At 38.1% G+C, this 20186-nt stretch overlaps 2 protein-coding genes across 2 annotated transcripts; both read right to left on the minus strand.

Moving 5' to 3' along the window:
* Positions 1–2662: 2662 nt before the first annotated feature.
* LOC129241621 (chymotrypsin-1-like) lies at positions 2663–3880 on the minus strand. Its single transcript, XM_054878096.1, has 2 exons — positions 3128–3880; positions 2663–2827 (listed from the first exon to the last, which is right to left on the minus strand). Exons 1-2 carry the CDS (start codon positions 3878–3880, stop codon positions 2663–2665), a joined length of 918 nt encoding a protein of 305 aa, XP_054734071.1.
* A 1933-nt stretch (positions 3881–5813) lies between these two features.
* Positions 5814–6769, minus strand: LOC129235387 (transmembrane protease serine 3-like). The gene is made up of 3 exons (XM_054869200.1): positions 6677–6769; positions 6075–6622; positions 5814–6022 (listed from the first exon to the last, which is right to left on the minus strand). Exons 1-3 carry the CDS (start codon positions 6759–6761, stop codon positions 5858–5860), a joined length of 798 nt encoding a protein of 265 aa, XP_054725175.1. The 5' UTR covers positions 6762–6769; the 3' UTR covers positions 5814–5857.
* Between the last annotated feature and the right edge of the window lie 13417 nt (positions 6770–20186).

Raw genomic sequence — 20186 nt, forward strand, 5'->3', positions numbered from 1 at the left:
CACAAACTGAGAAAACATAATTGGGCAGTTTTAGTGCATTCACTCTACAGACCTGATTTTGCACCCAATTGATTATTTTTTTCGATCTCTACAAACCGCAGAAAAGCTGACCTCAATAGGGCCCTATCGATGCACTTGAACCAATTTTTGGAAAAAAATCTCAAGTTGAGCATTGCTCAAATAAGGCTTTACCCGCAATGTTGTCCAACTAGCAACAATCTCACCTCAGTAGAACTTCAACCTCAAAAAATATGTTTTAGTAGGTACCCCTTTATTTTAAAGTTACATTCACTTAATTTTTATAACTCTGCTTGAAAGCAACGCTGGTGTACTTCTTGCCCAATGGATTATTGTGTTTTTTAGAATTAGTGAATGAACAGGCAATGAATGTCAAGCAAGAAACAAATTTATTCGTTTTTAATTGGCAATGGAATGGGCGAATCATCATCTCGTACGCGTACTCGCGCGCCACCCCGAACGGGAACGCTTAGCGGCTTGAGCGACTGATTGCAATGTAAATATGAATCAATAAAAAATAAAAATATGTAATGCATGTACGTGCATATGTATGTATGCGTGCATGTGTGTGTATAAGTAATGTACAGTAAATAATTTAAAAAGAAAATCAAGGCCTCTGCCTTCCAATCAAATTTATTGTCGTCCAACTGGTGCCCTTTTGCTGAAAGAATTGCGTTTCTGAATCCAAGTAACTGATTGCAGTTGCCTCTCTTTTAATCAGAATGCGACTCTGTTTGCAGGTTTCTTGACACAAGCAAAATAATTTTTTGGAAAACTATTAAGAAATATTTTGGAGAGCTTATTGTAAATTGCGAAACAATATTTGGATCTCCACTGCGAGTCTGGTGTTTGCATTTGCGCAAAGATGAGATTTTGACATTCTTTCAGTAGTTTAAGTTTTTCCCTGCAGGGTGCTGTAAAGGGGCTGATGCAACCACACACTCAAAAAGATATATGTACACAAAGTGATTGCTTAAAAAATCAAAGAGTTGCGAGCAGTTCGATGATTGAGCGTCTCGTTGTCCAAATCTACCGCAAGCCTGGAGAGCTACACATCCACTCATACATACATACACAAGTACGTAGGCATGTATGCATTTGATTTCTGTGCCTCATGGCCACAATCACTTCATATTCATATTTCTTGCAACATTTACACGTACACACACATCCACCACGACGATTGAGCGACGCTCCTCCAGCGCGCCAGCGGTTCCAACGCCATGACTCTGCCGTTGCCTACAGATTGCGACATTCAACTGGGTCGATTTTAATTTGTTTAAATGAAATACTCATTTAAATTTTATTGACAAACAAATTGAATTGATTGATTTAAATGAATTTATGTGCACGCAGCGGTGAGTAAACCGCGTTGACTGCGATGCCAGTCAACGCCTCGAGACGATCTCAAAGCGCTTGAGGGCAAGAAACTGAATATATGTACTATGCGCATGGCAGGATCTTTGGTGCTTGCAAATGCATTTCCAATTTAACTGCTGGTAGGTGCAAAGTTCCTTGTTTCTACTACGGTCGCGCGCCAAATCGAATTTTGCGGCTAAAGTTCAACGCATCGATGGCCGCGATTGCCTTAGAGTCTAATGATGCGAGCGCGTTTTTTCATAAACATAAATTTTCCGGCCTCAAATGCGTTGCATAGAAAATTTGCCTACAAATGTCTTTCGAATTTGATGCGCGTAAAACTCGAACTTTGGCTAAAAGCGCCAGCGTCCAGGCCTACCCGTTAGACATTAGCGTCAACCAGATTTTCCTATGCGCTGGTATGCCGGTGATTGAGTGTGCGTGTATTTGTATGCATTCAAGTGATTTGCGCAACTCTCGCTTGGTTATTCCCATTTGACTTAGCCTTAAGTTTTTGGAGCTGGGAGCGGCGGGATGGATATATAGGAACTGCGACAAATCTGCGATAAATTGTTTGCCTCTGCATTAGATTTGGTTCAGACTGAGGTGGTTGCTTATTGCAAGTGTCATCGGCCTAGCGCCGCCTTTCGAGCAAACAACAAACCATGCACGCCGACCAGCGGCGACCCTTCGAAAATGTATTGCAATCACACGTCTGCAACCAACAGATTGTGAATGTACTGAAAGAAGAGAGGAGAACAGGAGGTGGGGTGTCTGTGGCGAATATCGGACAAGATTTTTTAATTAGTCGTTGTACAAATACTGAACTTTTTATGGATGTTCGAGCAAAGTTTATTAATTTACCAACGGCATTTCTTTCTGACTTTGTGGACAAGTGCCGGTCTGCGGCTGAGTAGCTGCGACTGCGCTATGCGCCATAATAAGCGGCATGCGGAGCGCGTTCATCGCAAGACGGCGTCAAAGCGCAAAACGCCAGGCAGAGAATATACCAAGTCTTGGTAGTTTGTGTACTGTGTGTGCATGAGTGTGTGTGTTACTTTTGACCAGTGGACCAATGCAAAGGTGGGCCATCATTCGCTTCATTCGGCATGAATGAAATTTCTCGTTTATTTGTTTGCTTGTTGTCGTTGTTATTGTTGTCATTGTTTAGCCGTTTGTTTTGGCTGCTTTCCTCTTTAGCGCCCCTTTAGCAGAATGACTGAGTCTGTGCGGTTTGAATAACAATTTCAAGCTTTAATTTTTACAATAGCATTTTTTTACAACTTCACGGTATTTCGCTGGTTATTACTTTATTAATGTATGGCAGAAAGCTTGACACTCTTGTGTAAACATCGGGTCGACCCTGAGCGCATGTTGCGGTGCCATAAGAAACGATTCCGACCAGCTGTGGTGTGCCATGCGCAGTTATAAGTGGGCCTCCAGAGTCACCCTGAAAGCAGGAAAATTTTAACAAACTTCGCGCCAACTCTTTTGCACTTCTAACTACTAAGCCTGAAGAATAGTAAATAAAAGAAAGTGAAAAAAAGTACTAACACAAAATTGATTTGATTCGGAACACTATTTGCTTTGCTCTTTTAAAACTTATTCATGTAAGTGGAAATATATTTGCCTACGTAAATTTCAGAGCTATTGTCCTAGACGTCCGCAAGTGTTTGTCAACTAGCTTGGAACGGTCATAATTTGAAAACCTAATTCAGGAAAAACAATTTGGTTTTGCTATTTTACTCACCACACAAGCACCGCGTCCGCGTTCGCCCAGCGTGCACAGCTCATTGGCAGTTATGCGAAAGCCACGTTGCGCACACTCCTGATTCGAAATAGTTCGATAGTCCAGCACTTGTAGCTGCTCTGGCAAGCCACTCGATCCGGTGGGCGTAAGGGAGCCCCAACCTGTCAAACGCACTGCGACATTCTCGCCGATGCGAGCGCGGCCACCCAGCGCAATGGTTCCAATTGAGGATTTGCCCAAATTGAATGGCGGCGTTACCTTCAATACGGCTATGTCGTTAGTGATGAGCGAATTCGATGAGAAGCTCGGATGTGAACGCATTGCTACAACCCGATGACGGTCACCACCATTGCGCCATGTCAATGTACCGCTCACAACGGTGATCTCGTTGGCAGTCATCTTGGTCAAGCAGTGGGCGGCGGTGAGGACATGGTTAGTACTGATAATGGAACCGCTACAGAAATGATGGTAACGACCACGTCGAAATACCTGCAGTGAGACCTGATAGGGAACGATTTGAGCAGCGGGTCGACCGCCATTGATGCGTGTGAGGGCATCGGCCAACTGGGGATTGCTAGTGATGTCCAAATCCTGCGCCACGGTGTGCACTACGTTAGTTGTTGAAGGAAGCGTGCTGAATGAAATGTCGTACGCATTGGTTACTGTTGTGAGATCGGCGTCATCAAGCTCGGAAATTTGGCCTTTGCTAAGGACAATGCACCAAAAGATGCACAAAAACTTTAACTTCAACATTTTTGTGCTGCGTAAACACGAAAACGACTACAGAAACTGACTCAGGAACTCAGCTATTTATGAATTTAATGATGCATCCGATCTTGTTGTTATTTAGTTAAAGCTCATGCCAACATAGCGGCGGGTTTGCTGTAAATCGCAGTACATACACGCAAATAAGCCTGAGTAAGTGACAGATTTGGGTTTTCTTTATTTAATCTGTACTAAAAGTCATTTTTCGCTCATAAGCTGATAAGGCAAATGCAAATAGTATGCAGCAGTGCCACACAGCAGCGTCGTGCGAGCAGTAGAACTTAACCAGCGATTGCTATCCGCTTTCCCTCCTATATCCCCCGCTCGGTGCTAAGAGTTTATTCTCCAATTAGTTGGTCTGGTATTTGTTTGCTGATTAGTTGCCAATACGCGAAAATTGGCGACATGTTTTACTTACCGCGAAACGCACAACAAAACATAAACAACCACAGCAATACTGGAGTAAGAACTGAAGATGCTTAAATTCATTGCTTGTTCTTCATAATCAGCAAATTGGTCATTTATTTTAATACCTAATTTGTTTACACTGCCACAAGTTGCCACAAACTGTGTTATGTACGAACACAAGCACCCGGCACAGTGGGACATAAATTATGATCCAGACGCATGCGTTGCATCCATACAGTCGGTCGTTGCGACCACTAAGCGCAAAGGTCTAAGAAAAAAAAGTCTCATTTAAGTGAAATGTGGGTCTATCAAAATGTAGAAGAATATAATATTTCAAGGCTAGAGTGGCAACAGGAATCCGGTGAATATGGCACCTTGAAAGCACACATTGCTCTTAGTTATAATAAAAAACCCCTCTCCTCCCGCTCAAGCATTAAGACGACGCACAGCTGATGCTTGTTTTAGCGTCGGGACACGAACCCGACTAGAAATTTTGGTAAGGCGGTGATTAGGCGCAAATAAGGCAGACCGCATTCCAAATTTGCGCCTCATAAGGCAGCCAAAGTAGGCCCAAGTCCCGAAAGGTATCGCCACACATCTGCCTCATTAGGCGCAGGTTCGAAAAACCGAACTTCGGTAATACTCCGGATGCCCTTCTACAAATCAGTTAGAGATTCCAATGTATGCCTAAGTGAGACACTGCCACAGATTTTCGTGACCACAACCAAATTTGGTATTGTTCTGGCATGCCAATCTTTGCCTTGCCTAACATGGGCCTGGTAAGGTACTCGTAACAGTGAGGCCTGCCTCAGTAAGGCCTGCCTAATTCGGGCCTAACTGATTCTTCGGCATGCCTCACTGTAATTCTAGCCGGGAAAGGCAGGAGTTTATTACGCGTATGGGTCTAAAACTGTTCAGCTAAAGCCAAAACTCAGCTGCAGAATAAAAAGTTAGCGGTACACGTACCATTATGTACCATTAACTGGGAGGGGACAGCATCAATTTCCTAACGGTTGAGAGTAAGTTCGTCACATCAAAGTTACTAGAATGAGAGTGAAAACCTTACCAACTCCCTGCATGGGGTTATTAGTTGGTATTACTGAAAATTATGAATATAAATTCTGGTTGCTTTTCAGAAACCCATAGGCTCGTTAGCCTTTCGCGTAGCTCATAAAGTCGCCAGAAATTAAACATCTCGTTTGGTCGTTCGGCTGTTTGCTGCAAATGTTGGCTTAAATCTGATAAAGGCTGCTTGTGGCTGTCGCATGCGTGCGTATGGGCTCGTCTGCATGCTTGTGTGCGTATGTATGCGGTTTTGTGTTAATCCATTTATTTTGTTTATGCAATATTTATAGGTCGCGTGTACTTGTTACCTAATTGATGACAACAAGTAGGCGCTTCTGCTGGCCCAAAACAACTTTGCAACATGACAGCAGTTGCGAATGGACAGTGCGAAGCATCTACAAATTGTTTAGCAAATATTTCACTTTTATTTTGTGACTTTATACGAGTACATAACATAAGTTGCATGATATCGCTGCGGCCGGTGCCCAGTGTTCATTTGCCCACTAGCCTTTTTATTTGTTCGTCAATCCAACCCACCACTGGAACCATGCTCGTATAGACATAGATGCGATTGCTCTGACAAGGCATTCTGCCATAGGAGAGTATGCCCAACTGTTTGGTTAAATCTGGGCTGAGTAACGCACCGCCAGAGTCACCCTAGATTATAAAATACTTATAAAAACAGTCTCGCCATTTCTCACACACTTACTTCACAAGCACCACGCCCCATTGTACTGTAAGCACACAAAACCAACTTGGTAACATATACGAAACCCATCTTTCTGCAATCATTGGTATTGATAGTAGTAAAATCAACAATTCCTAAATTAGTGCTGTTGCGATCCCAAACTATTAGATATGCTTGCTTGTTGTCTTCCATATTCTCCGTGAGCCGGTAGTCGACAGTGTCAATATGTGTGCCATCAATAGGCAGTGGCTCTTTAAGTTTCACCAGCGCAATGTCGAACCTGCGCAGTGACCAGTAGTATCTGTGCCGCACGACAAGCGAAATGGCGTAGCGTGGCTTTGGAGCCACCGAGAACTTTTCTACTCCAGCTACCACGCTCAACATTGCCATCGGATGACTCTCGTGGAAACAGTGCGCTGCCGTCATGATGATTTGGCTGTGAATGATGCTGCCACCGCACAAATGATAATATTCCTCTCCTAAATGGACTTGTATCGAAACGTGGAAAGGAATCGCGAACGGCAAGTCCCCATTCATAGTTTCGTTCGACTCCCGTAGTTTACTGACGGCTATAAGATTCGAACGCTAAAAAGTGTTTTCGATATTTTTTCCATTAGATTTACCTTCAATAAATTTTTTATTTTGACTGATCAGAGCCACTAGATGCGCTGGAAGTGCTGCGATTACAAATACTAGCAACGGATGCATCTCTTTTGGCGTTCGACTCTAACACTTGACTGTTTGCAAAAAATTGAAATTCACCGAATCAAGGAAAATTCTGTGTGGAATGAAGTAGACGTGTGTACATCTGTGGTAATTGTAATTTCACGGCCATTTGTGTGCTAGTTAAACTTAGAAATGGTAAATCATTATGTGAACTTTCGCTTATTTCAAAATATAAGAACATTTTTCACACAGCAAAACTTTACAGTCCCCACATTGTATCAAAATCTTTCCCAAATTGCGACTCCTACACCTCCGGACACTTCAGAAGTAGAGAACTTTTGCTAGGGATAACCGCAAATCCAGCTATCCAATTAAGCACTTAGTTTAGATATGTCGGCCTAGCATGCTTGGGCGAAATAAAGGGCGATCGATTTAGCAGGATCGGGATTTAAATTGAAATAAAACCACAGAAATTCAAACTGATTAGGCAATCTTTATTATTTTTGTGTAGAACCATTCCTGACATTATTTGTTTTTTAAATAATCCCTTTCAAACGTTGGCTGTAACTGCGCGGTAATTCGGCCATCAGTAAACACAAATTTAGAATGACTCGCTGGAGCACTTCGGTCGGTATCTCGTGAGTAACTTTAGTATTGTTGGCTTCCAATACCTCAATCGAAGCTAGTTTATCGTCAAAGCATTTACACTTTACATACCCCCCACAAATAAAATCTAAAGGTGTGATATAATACGAGTTTGATGACCAATCCACTGATTCGAGAGGAGAGATAAATTGCTCACCGAAACGACGGCGCAGTAAATACATTGTTTCACGGGCTGTGTGGCAATTAGCGCCGTCTTCCGGCTTATTGGAACCAAGTGTTGTGGAAATCACGAACTTCAATTGCGGGCATTAAAACGTCATTAATCATGGCGCGATAGCGTTCGCCATTCATTGTTGCATTGGCACCAGCCTCGTCTTTGAAGAAATGTGGGCCGATGACTCCTGCAGGCCGTAGGCTCCAACAAACGGTTGTTTTCAATGTTTGTAATCGCTGTTATTGAACGGCTTCAGGTTGTTCTTCAGCCTAATTCCAACAATTTTGCTTATTGACTAAGCCATTGAGCCAAAAATGCAAAAATGGGCCTCATTTCTGAACAAAATTTGAGTCCCAAAATGCGAATCTTCGGCGAGTTTTTCAAGAGCCCAAAGAAGGAACTTATGACGCTTTGGAAGATCGGCCGGCTTCAAATTTTGGTTTAGCTTCATTATTATATAGGCCAAGCTGTTGAGACGACGCCGATTCGATTCTTCTGGTTCTTCGTCAAAACTCTAATTTACAGCCGCAATATTCTCTTCATTGGGGCTGTACGCGGTCTAATCGGTCGAGTATCATCCAGTAATGTAAAATTATTTACAATTTTGCCGTTGGCTTGCCGAATGACGCGTTCGGTAGGACGGTTATGTACACCATAAGTTGGCCGGAGCGCTGAATACCTTTCACAGAGCATCGATTTTCATAACACAATTGTACAATTTGTAAACGTTGTTGAGGCGTAAGTTTTTTAATGATGAAATGTCAATGAATACTGAAAAAAAATATATATTTAGTTTTACAGTAGTCAGGCGTGGTCAGTCAAAAAATGTGAGCCGTCATGGGACGCCTGGCAGATGTGAAACATCGTGTGTGTACAAGTAATATGCATAAAAGATAATATTATTACAGGAATTACATATAGCCTAATGAAAAAATGAAGTATTACGAATTTCATACACAAAATGGTAACTTTATTTAATAAACATTTATTTACATGTGATATCAAAATTCGATATTAATATCATCGATATTAAAATATTTTCATCTGTGACTTCAGTAATAGTTATATTCGATGTTTCCTCTGCCGGTATTACTGTGACGATTGGTCGATGATAACTAAAGTACGTTACAAAAGTATTGGATGAAATATTATCAAGATATCTCACAAATACAGCATCTATTGTTGTTCCATATTTGGTAGTAGATTCTCTTGGACTGTTGTTGACTTGCAATTGAAATTCTTTTTGAAGTGTGCTTTGGTGCTGAAATTTTTTGAATTTTCAGGTGGCGCAAAATTAATCATCCAGTTTTGTATTTGAAAATTATTAAATAAAATAAAAAAAAAATTAAATAAAAAAATGACTTTGAGTGCGGAAATTTTTTTGAATTTTCAGGTGGCGCAAAAATAATCATCCAGTTTTGTATTTGAAAATTATTAAATAAAATTAAAAAAAAATTAAATAAAAAAATGACTTTGAGTGATGAAATTTTTTGAATTTTCAGGTGGCGCAATTAATCATCCAGTTTTGTATTTGAAAATTATTAAATAAAATTTAAAAAAAATTAAATAAAAAAATGACTTTGAGTGATGAAATTTTTTGAATTTTCAGGTGGCGCAAAATTAATTATCCAGTTTTGTATTTGAAAATTATTAAATAAAATTAAAAAAAAATTAAATAAAAAAATGACTTTGAGTGATGAAATTTTTTGAATTTTCAGGTGGCGCAAAAATAATCATCCAGTTTTGTATTTGAAAATTATTAAATAAAATTAAAAAAAAAAATTAAATAAAAAAATGACTGAGTGCAGAAATTTTTTGAATTTTCAGGTGGCGCAATTAATCATCCAGTTTTGTATTTGAAAATTATTAAATAAAATTAAAAAAAAATTAAATAAAAAAATGACTTTGAGTGATGAAATTTTTTGAATTTTCAGGTGGCGCAAAAACAATCATCCAGTTTTGTATTTCAAATTTATTAAATAAAATTAAAAATAAATTAAATAAAAGAATGACTTTGAGTGATGAAATTTTTTGAATTTTCAGGTGGCGCAAAATTAATCATCCAGTTTTGTATTTGAAAATTATTAAATAAAATTAAAAAAAAATTTAATAAAAAAATGACTTTGAGTGATGAAAATTTTTGACGTTTCTGGTGGCGCAAAATTAATTATCCAGTTTTGTATTTGAAAATTATTAAATAAAATTAAAAAAATAATAAATAAAGAAATTATATTGAGTGATGACTTTTGACCTTTACGCCCGCCATTGCTTGTCTGTTTTTATACAGCAGCTCTACACTTCACAAATTTAAATTATGATTGACGTACTGTACTATTTGTAAAAAATATAAAAAAATATAAATAATCCGTTAGCATGATTAATTTTGTGTCACTTTGTATGATAATCAAAATGTGTATTTAATATATGCCTTCCTCCATAGGCTTAAACTTTTTATTCAATTTCAACTTTTGCTCATTACGAGCTGGCATATCTCGAATTTGCTATTAAATAAGTTTGTACTTTTCATTTCGAATTAATAAAGCAATAAATTTGGCATTGCAAAATAGTTCCACTTGGTTTAAATAATTGAGTAATGAAACTTCTTTCTGTTGTGGCTTTGCTTTCTGTGACCTTTTGATATTTTTCAACTCAAACACTGACCTTCGTCATTTCTTCGCACAGAGAGCATGCCTCAAAGGTGCCCACTCTAGCCAGCCTTCCAGTTTCCCATGAATTCTCTGTAATCGAATTTCTATTATCTACATAGCAAATTACCGAACACATTCAAAAACACATAACGCACCAACATTTACTAAGGACTCACGAGCATCAAACTTGCCGCTCTTTAGCAACTCTACATTTGTCTCTCTAATATGGCACACATACTAACACACTTTAATCCACGTGATTTGTGAGTTGTTCCTTTGAAATTGGCTTAGCACTTCTCATACTACTACACATAAAATATATACATATATGTATACCTTAGTATAGCGTGGCGACCCGTCGAAAGCTGGGCAGAAGAGCTGCGATACTAGAGTTACTTCGCGCCGGAAAAAGCCCTAAAGTGATAATTTAGTGGTTTGGCTACAAAAAAAAAATGCAAGTTTACGAAATTGCAAAAGTTTTTCGTGAAGCCGACTGCAAGGATGATGTCTTTTCTGATGTTCACAAGGCAAAGAAGACTCAGGCTTGGCTCCAGAATAACCTACCCTACCACTGGTCACCAGATTTTTGGCCACCTTCAAGCCCAGACTGCAATCCTCTTGATTATTACGGGTGGGGCACAGTTGAAGCAAAAGTTAACGCGAAGCCTCATAACACTAAGGACGCTCTGAAGACAACCATCGAGGAAGTGATGACCACAATGGACAAAGAGGAGGTAGCTCGCGCATGCGGGCGCTTCAGGCCCCGGCTGGAGCAGGTAATTGCACGAGATGGAGGTTACATTGAATAATTTTCAACTATGATATGTGTACTCACATTATACAAAGTTAAGTGCAAATAAAATTATTTTTGAGTAAATATCCAATAGTTTTGTTTTTAAGTTCAACATTCCGGATTTACCTCGATGGCCCTGTATTTGCTTTGAATCCCACACAACTAAAAAAACGCAAGTTTGTTTAAATGAATTTAAAAATGCATTGATCGTCATGGAGAATGTTTTAAAAAACAAGAAAACCGTAAAACGTTCAACCACCAATGTTCATTTTTCCCTTGTTAGGCCAGTAACGCAGCAACATTCGTAAATACAAAATACTTACTAACTCATAATTTTTTTACTTTTTATTTCTATTTGATAAAAAGTTCCATACCACTAAACAGACACAGAGCACGCAAATGCATCGAGTTCCTCTACACACATCTCTACATCCTTCTTCTTTTAATGCCAATCACAATCCTTAAGTAATTCTCTAATAACCCTATGGCATATCCAAGGCAACTGCTTCCAAGCATTGAACCTACGTCTTTGAAAAAAAATGCTAATATTGAGGATTAACAAATCAGCCTTGACATTCATTAACTTTTGCTACTTTGTATTATTAAGCGCCGCAGCACCACAAAGCGCCATGCAACGTCAAGCAACATGTTGGCAACATAAGCTGCTAGTTGTCAACATAAGGAGGCAAGCAAACAAACGAGTCGCTCAAAGCGGACCAACAGTTCACGCCAGGACTATAAAGAGCACACCCACACACATACATGGACAAATCTTGCATTAATTTGTTTGCGAAAGTTAACCACAAACCAGTAAATATGAAAGAAACTACAAAGGGAAGCTAGGACATACGCACACACACATGCGCAAGGGATTAGCGGATATGTCAACATATGATTAAATACCTCAAAGGCAGCACCACTGCAACGAGCGGCAAATGGCTTAAAGGTTTGGAGTTAAAGGGTAAAATGCATATACTTAGATTTAATAAGAGGCGGGCGCACAATATGTAAATATTTTGGTTACTCCACATACTCGTACATTCGCACATCTGTTTTTTTATGCGCATGAGGTGCAAGTAGGTGCGAAAATGGCTCAATGTTATCTGAAAACACAAACATTTGTGTATTTATTTCTGAGTGTTGCATGAGTATGCTATTCACTATTTGCTTTAAAGTTAGATTACCTTCATTACCGTCACCTCCCTCTGCCTCTTTTTCTTACTCACCCACGCAAAATCGCCTACGATGACACTTTTCGAGGGTATCGTGCCGTGGAACTAAACAATTCTAAATAAGTCGCATCTTTTAGATCATTCAAGAAAGCTGATAGGCTGTGCGAAGGGCTTCAAAGCCTGCTTATTTAACACTCTTCGGAATCGGTAGTTTTCGGCAGAAATTTTAACCCTTTCAATACGGATTTTGTTTTAAGGGGAAAACATTTTTAACCATGAAAAGTTATTACTAGTGATCTAAATAGTATGTCCTCTTGTATAAATAAAGAAATTATTTCTAGGAATTGAGAAAATGCCCTGAGAAAACATTGTCCCACCCGTAATGAACAGTGGGACACACGTGTCCCAATAGTACCTATAAACGTAAACTATTAAATTAAGGACTCGGTGATATCCTTCTTTATTTTCATTTATTGAATTCATTTAGTTCCTTTTACAAGGTAACAAACAGTATTTTGAATCAAAGTTTGTGTATATGAAATTAGCTTGTGTGATATTTGGCAAAACAGGCCTTGCATAAAGGAATATTGCAAGAAGAACATATAGTTTTCGTACGTTGTTCTTTTTTCTTATCGGCGCAACTTTTGCAACGGCGTCGAGTTGTCTCCTCTATTGGAAGATGCTCTCCAACTCCGAATACAAATTTTGATCGGTGAGAGGGCCGGCCGCTTATACTACGACGTTTAACTTTTGCGCGATCTTTTCCATATGCCAAAAGCTGTTCTGATAATTCTACGAGAAAGGAAATCAATGGAACCTTTGTATGCCGAGTTTCTTCAAAAATGATCCAAGAATTAGAAACGCAAACCATAAGAAGCTTTTGAAAAACTCTTTTCCACCATTTCCCAGATTTTCTATTTGGATCGTAGAGAGATGAAAATTGATCTGAAAGGTCTACTCCGCCCATATATTTATTATAAAATGCAATAGCTTCTGGGCATGGAACATCTAATTTCTCTCCTTGTCTATTGGTTCTTTGTACGGTTGTCATCTTATCAGTATGGCAATTACTGATCAGTAAAACTTCTTTGGTGTCTTGTCATTTACAGACCAAACACCATTTATTGTTAAATTTGAAGACGTAGGCACCCCGTTCCATTTTTGGTCCATCAGTACTTGGTAATAGCTTCCTATTCTTCATAATGGTGCCTACTAAACCAAACTCCAAAGATTGTGCTAAATGTACGGTAGTAAAAAACCGATCACAGCAAATTACTGCCATTGGATTCGATATTGTTGCACACAATTTTTTTACAACTCGTTCTCCAAGAGTACCCTCTGCTTGAACCTGTTCCTTCCCAGAATAAATATCAATATCAATAACTGTACCCAGTTATGGAATCACATCTTTCCCAAATTTTAATTCCTCTTTTGATAGGCTTCATTGGGTTGTATTGTTTTAAAGTAGACCTTCCTTTGAATTTTGCCATAGCTTCGTCAATCGACTGATAAACGCAGTCAGTGCGAGATTTTTTAAGGCAAGACAGCATTTCATCAATATAATAAGTTTTAGTAGCATCTGATGGCTTTATTGGATCAGTGACATAAAGTTTTGATGACAGAAGGAAAAACCCATCTCGGCTGATGCAATTCTTCATAGCCATGTTGCCCAAAGATTGATTTTGTGACCAATAGATATGCATGTGGGGTAGTTGGTTATATGACATGGCCATGTATACACCGACAACGATCATCATTTCGTATTGATCAGTTGGTTGTACTAAGCCTTTTCCCTTCTTAGATGTAGAAGCATTTCGGTTACTGTTGTTTATTTTATTGTTAAGTATTTCGATTCGCTTATTTGTGCAGTCGGCAATTTGTATAAACAAGCTTCTTAGGAAAATCTTGAAAAAGATATCGAGTTCTCTTGAACTTCTATCAATTTTAGCAAGAATGGTCGGCATTAGCAAAACCGGAATAGTTTTTCTGGGAATGAAATTGGAATTATTGTTGTCCCATACTAAGTGTTCTGGGACTGGTTCTTGCATTTCCTCAACACGTTGCACTGGCAAAGTAAGATCATAATCTAAATCCAAATCACTTTCGTACGAACTTTCATCTGAATAATTTGGGTCAATAACACTATCATCGTCGAAGTCACTGCAGCTCTCAGAATCACTCTCTTCTCATAAGCTTCGTATTACGTCTTCATCATTTATTCGTAAACGCTTTCTATCCCGGGTTGTGTCGCTGGTTGAAAAAAGTTGAAAATTGTAATTGTTTAATATGATACTGTTGGGACACATGCATCCCAATGGCAAGCTCTGCTGGGACACATGTGTCCCAGATTTAGATTATGATCTATATCATATACAGTTTTAACACTATCAATTTCACAAATGTTTATTTTTATTCGCACGATATTACCTGTCCATGTTTCCACCAATTTCACAAAAAAATCACTTTCAGTAAATCTATAATTGTCGTTTTTCCACTTACTGACCTAGCACGTGCTACGATTTAACTACGACTGCAAAACATGTGTAGAGAAAAATACAAAGTATAACGGATCATACGGAGCATAATTGATGGTATATCTCGTAAAAAACTGATGGGAAGAAAATACACAGCGATGCAAAGAAATATTTGGCATTTAGTAAAACGAAAACACTCATTGGGACGCATGTGTCCCGTTAGTATTGAAAGGGTTAAATTACGAAGATTTTGTTGAAGAAATATTCTACACGGATTGTTTGCGATTTGGGATCGGTAAGTCGAATTTAATTTTATATGTAGATTAATTGGAAGAATTATACTAAACTAAATCCATTTTTTTCCTATATGCGACCCAGGATATGTCAAAGGAATCAAATCCTAACAAATCTACGCAACAAATCCCTCACCGAATAAGTTTTCACTATTTTGCAATTCTTGTGGTAAACCGGAATAGGTTGCTATGTTTTCCTCACATTTTAGATTATGGTGCATTGAGCAGTTTTATGTAAAAAATTCGAAGTAATATTTTTGTGAAACATTTTAAACTTCTAGCTCCCCAATAGATAGACCTTTTTTCTCTTTTATGGGAAAGAATAGAAATTAATCGTAATAGAGGCATATAATAACATATACCACAAGAATATTTGGCATAATTCTATTATAAAGGGCTTTCCAATAACAAGTGTTATTTTGAATTGGATTGCGCTATCGAAAGATGATTAACGATTTTTTATGGCCGGAATTGGATGGTATTGATCTGGACAACGTTTATTTTCCACAAAACGGCGCTACGTGCCACAAAAGCAACGAAACCATTGATCTTTTACTGGCAAAGTTTCCGGATCGTGTTATCTCTCGAAGAGGTGATCACAATTGGCCACCGAGACCTTGTGATTTAACACCTTGTGACTTTTTTCTTTGGGGCCACGTAAAAGAGAAGTTACACGCCAACAGCCCAGGGTCGATTTAAGACCTCAAAGATGGAATTCGTGAGGCTATCGAGGACATAGGGCAGCCACTTTGCAATTCGGTTATGGAAAATTTCATGAAAAGTATATTGTCTTGTAAGCGTGGTCGTGGTGGTCATTTGCCTGACGTTAACGGCGTACCTAATGAAATAAACATCCGATCATTTATATTAAAAACTATCAAAATAACATCTCTTATTGGAAAACCCTTTATGTACGCTAATAACTATGCACAGGGTTTTTTGTATTTGGAAGCTAGTCTCCCTTGAATGGTTTTTTTTTGTCATAAATTTGCCTTAAAAAGGGAGGACTCCTAACCAAAAAGTGTTAAAAATCATAGAACTAATTTACAAACTGCAACAAATAAGAAGTAACTCAAGCGGTTGGAGTTTTATCGCTATCAACTATCACTCTAAATTAATCAAACTTATCAATTACACTGGTCAACAGTGTTTATGTCACATGAACTTAGTAATGATTTTTGTTTATGTTAGAATACCTTCATTAAAAAAATATATAGTTTCGTTCCAGTCACGTCCAGTTTTTTTGTGACAGTTATATTATATATTCGTTTCTGACCTCAATGCGCGTTTTTGTTTGAACTAACGGGTGATTTTTTTTTTCAAAAAAACACACGTAAAATTCAGAAAAATGCATGCAATTTTTATTTAAATCGATAGTACAGTCCATATAATTTAATGTTTGAAGATTATTTCATGCAAATGTTGACCGCGACTGCGCTTCAAATGGTCCATCCGCTTAGTCCAATTTTGGCATACTCTTTCCACTGTTGCTGTTTCGGCCGGTATCTCACATATAAATGATTTAATGTTGTCTTCCAATGCGTTAATTAAAGCAGGCTTGTCTGAATAGACATGAGCTTTAACATAGCCCCACAAAAAATAATCTAAAGGCGTTATATCGCACGATCTGGGTGGCCAATTGACAGCTCCCGCACATGAAATAAAATGTTCACCGAACTCGCCTCTCAACAAGTCCATTGTTACGTGTGCTGTGTGGCATGTGGCACCGTTTTGCTGAAACCATATGTCATGCAAGTCAAGGTCTTGCATTTTGGGCAAAAAAAAGTTGGATATTATTTCACGGTAGCGCTCACCATTCACAGTTACATTACGATTCGCAGCATCTTTGAAAAAGTACGGCCCAATGATACCTCCAGCCCATAAACCGCACCAAACTGTGACCTTTTCTGGATACATTGGTAGCTCTTGCAATTCTTCTGGCTGATCTTCACTCCAAAATCGACAATTCTGCTTATTTACGTACCCATTCATCCAAAAATGAGCTTCGTCGCTGAACACAATTTTTCGATAAAAAAGTGGATCTTAAACTTTCTTAACAGAACACGCATTTTTATAATAAAATTTAATGATTTGCAAGCATTGTTCGTTTGTAAAACGATTCATGGTTAAATTATAGACCAAACTGAAGATGTTTGACAGTGAAACAAAACACGAAACGTGCGTCAGCTCTTTAAACCAACTGTTTAAAAAGATAATAGCTAAAAAATCACCCGTTAGTTTACGTTACACGTGCAAGTGCGCGCGTTAATATAAAATTAGATATATTTCGATATTTATTTTACAAATTCAACCAATCACGTTACGAATAAATTCTTCGACGTCTATATTTACGTTGGTCGTATACATTTCCATCTAAGTTATTAAAGGGGAAGATAACTTATCTTCGACAACTGTATAACTACTGCATTTATTTAATTTACATTTTATTTATGTGAATCACATCGTGAATATGCCACGAAAGTGTTCTAATAACCCCGACAGTTTCTGTTATGTATGTGAGGAATTAACTTTTACATCTCAGCGTCGGAAAAATTTACGCCATTAATTAAACAGTGTTTCTTAGACTATTTTGGATTTCCTGTGTCACATCAAGATAGATCCTGGGCTCCACATAAGTATATGTTGTGTAACGTGTATGAGACTTTTATTAGGCTGGGCTAAACAAGCGCATAGACATTTACCATTTGTTATACCAATGATTTGGACAGAACCAAAAGAACATGTTAGTGATTGTTATTTTTGTTTAACTCAAACAAAAGGTATTACTACTAAGTCTAAACACACTATCCAGTATCCAAACTTATCGCCGGCCGTCAGACCCATCTCACACAGTGCTCAACTACCTGTCCAAAGCCTCCAAATCAACCAGAAAGTCAAGATTCTTTTTCTAGTGCGGAATTTGTTCTCACTCAGTATAAAAGTGACTCAAGTTATGAACCGTCAACTTCAGAAGAGAAGCCTCATTTATTGACACAAAGTGATTTAACTCTTTCCGTCACGCTCTTTACTGCGACATAAAAAATTTATTTTTTGTTGTTAATTGGTGAATATGGAATACAAGTAACACGCGAATGCAAAAAAAAAAAAATATTTACCGTTAGGTTTTTGAGAAACAAGGTGGTCACCACCAGTAACCATCACGACTGAAGGGTACAAAAATTTATTAAAACTAATTCACTCAATTACTTCACTTTTTTATCTATTTTTAGAAAAAAGACAATAAAAAATTTGTTAATAAATTTACAAATAATTATTTCTTGAAATTCTGAAAAACATGGCTTTCCTTTTCGGAGGCAAAGTGGGACGTGGCATGTTCTGCATTGCCATACTGTGTGGACAGGGACGCTTTTGGTACTGCAAAAGGTGCATCTTCTAGTTGTGCCTCTAAGCGGTTGGTGTCGATTACTCTCATGGCGGATTTCAGCAGGCACGCTAGGCTTATACCGTTTTATAGCAACTGGTACAGGAGATCTTGGGCTTCATCCATTGCTGATCGCGGAACTTCCTGGAGCTCGCTTGTCAACTCATCCAAATGAGGTCTGTTAATCAGAAGCTCTTTATAAGCTATATAGCTATTGATAAGCCCACACTCTCAACAAACTCGCCAGGTATATCCATAGAGAAGGTCCTTTTCCATTTAGGAGGCTGCAAGGTCGTAGAGCTAACAATATTATTCTGACTTACAAAGTTTGATAATGGTATGTCATCCTCGTCGTCGAATAGCTCTTCATGGATATTCTATACATCTGTCCCACACACATCCAATATCGATTTTGACACTGGCCACTCAGGCGTGTCTAGATTTTCATCCTCATCGGAACTGGCTTTACTTTCAGTCCTGAAGGTAAATCTTCATACAAACATTCTTCAATTTTCCTTAGCGTCAATGATCGTTCAAAATCAAGTTTGAAAGCTGTACTGTTGCATAATGGAAACGGGCTCCCTTCAGTACCGGTTGCTCATGCTTCTAATATGAATAAGACCTATAAAACTATGAGATTTCTTCTTAAAAAAATTAAATACAGTGAACACGTTTGGAAAATTTGTGGAGATTTTTAAGTCATTGCTCTTTTGCTTGGGCTACAACTAGGTTGAACAAAATTTTGCTGTTTTATTTGCCAATGGGACAGTAGCGTCCGAAAAAATCACTACATAAAGAAAGATCTTAAGAATGATCCTTTAGTGAACCCTAATGACATATTTTTACCGCCGTTGCACATAAAACTCGGCTTGATAAAAAATTTTGTAAAGGCTATGCCCGAAGATGGCAGTGGATTTTTATACCTAATAGAAAAATTCCCCAAACTCAGCGAAGCAAAAATTAAAGAAGGAGTATTCGTAGGCCCACAAATACGGGAACTATTAAAAGATAAGGATTTTGAAGAAAAATTGAATGATCAAGAAAAACTTGCCTGGAAAAGTTTTGTGAACGTTGTTCAACATTTTCTAGGAAACTATAAAGCGGAAAATTACAAAGAACTAATAAATAAGCTTTTAATGCCATGTAAAGCTTTAGGGTGTAATATGTCTTTAAAACTACATATGCTGGACGCTCATTTGGATTTCTTTACAGCAAATTTAGGTGCTGTGAGTGATGAACAAGGCGAGAGATTTCATCAGGACATTTCCTTAATGGAAAAACGCTACCAAGGGAAATGAAGTCCAGGGTTGTTAGCAGATTATTGTTGAAAACTTAATAGAGACCTACCAGAAGCTAAATATTCACGAAAATGATTATTTTTTTATTGTACATACATTAAAAAAAGTTCGTTAAGTGTAATTAATTTTCCTACTTTTTACAAAAATATATGGTTCGATATGACAAGGATGCCTTATATGCCAAGTTTTTTTCCTTGACATATTATTGCTTGGTGACCCCAATATATTCAAACTGTTTGAATGTGAGTTTTTTTGTGACAAAAAAAAAATTTTAATTTTGTTAACCAGTATTATTTTATATTACAATTTACATTTTGAAAAACGAAAGGAATTGCATGCGCTCTGCCTTGTTGTGCGGCTCACTCCTCTTTCGTATACACTTTGCCTTGACGGCGCAGCTGCGTCGTGTGTTCGCTGTTGACATTGCGGATCTCAAGTGTGTGCATGAAATATGTGTTTTAAAGTTAATTTACCAAGCTTCATTTTGAAAAATTGATAAACGCAAAAACAACTAATTAGAGGAACATATCTTTTGTGTTATCACTGCAGCTTCGCATTGGTATTTATGTGTGTGGGCCTTTCGAACA

The sequence above is a fragment of the Anastrepha obliqua genome, chromosome 1, assembly GCF_027943255.1.
Source record: "Anastrepha obliqua isolate idAnaObli1 chromosome 1, idAnaObli1_1.0, whole genome shotgun sequence".
NCBI lineage: Eukaryota > Metazoa > Arthropoda > Insecta > Diptera > Tephritidae > Anastrepha > Anastrepha obliqua.

Coding starts and splice junctions, on each gene's coding strand:
- LOC129241621 (XM_054878096.1), bottom strand. CDS start 3,880: ATGTTGAAGTTAAAGTTTTTGTGCATCTTTTGGTGCATTGTCCTTAGC. Junction 2,828..3,127: donor GCGGACGCGGTGCTTGTGTG/GTGAGTAAAATA, acceptor TCCTGCTTTCAG/GGTGACTCTGGAGGCCCACT.
- LOC129235387 (XM_054869200.1), bottom strand. CDS start 6,761: ATGCATCCGTTGCTAGTATTTGTAATCGCAGCACTTCCAGCGCATCTA. Junction 6,623..6,676: donor AAATAAAAAATTTATTGAAG/GTAAATCTAATG, acceptor CGAATCTTATAG/CCGTCAGTAAACTACGGGAG. Junction 6,023..6,074: donor TGGGGCGTGGTGCTTGTGAA/GTAAGTGTGTGA, acceptor TTTATAATCTAG/GGTGACTCTGGCGGTGCGTT.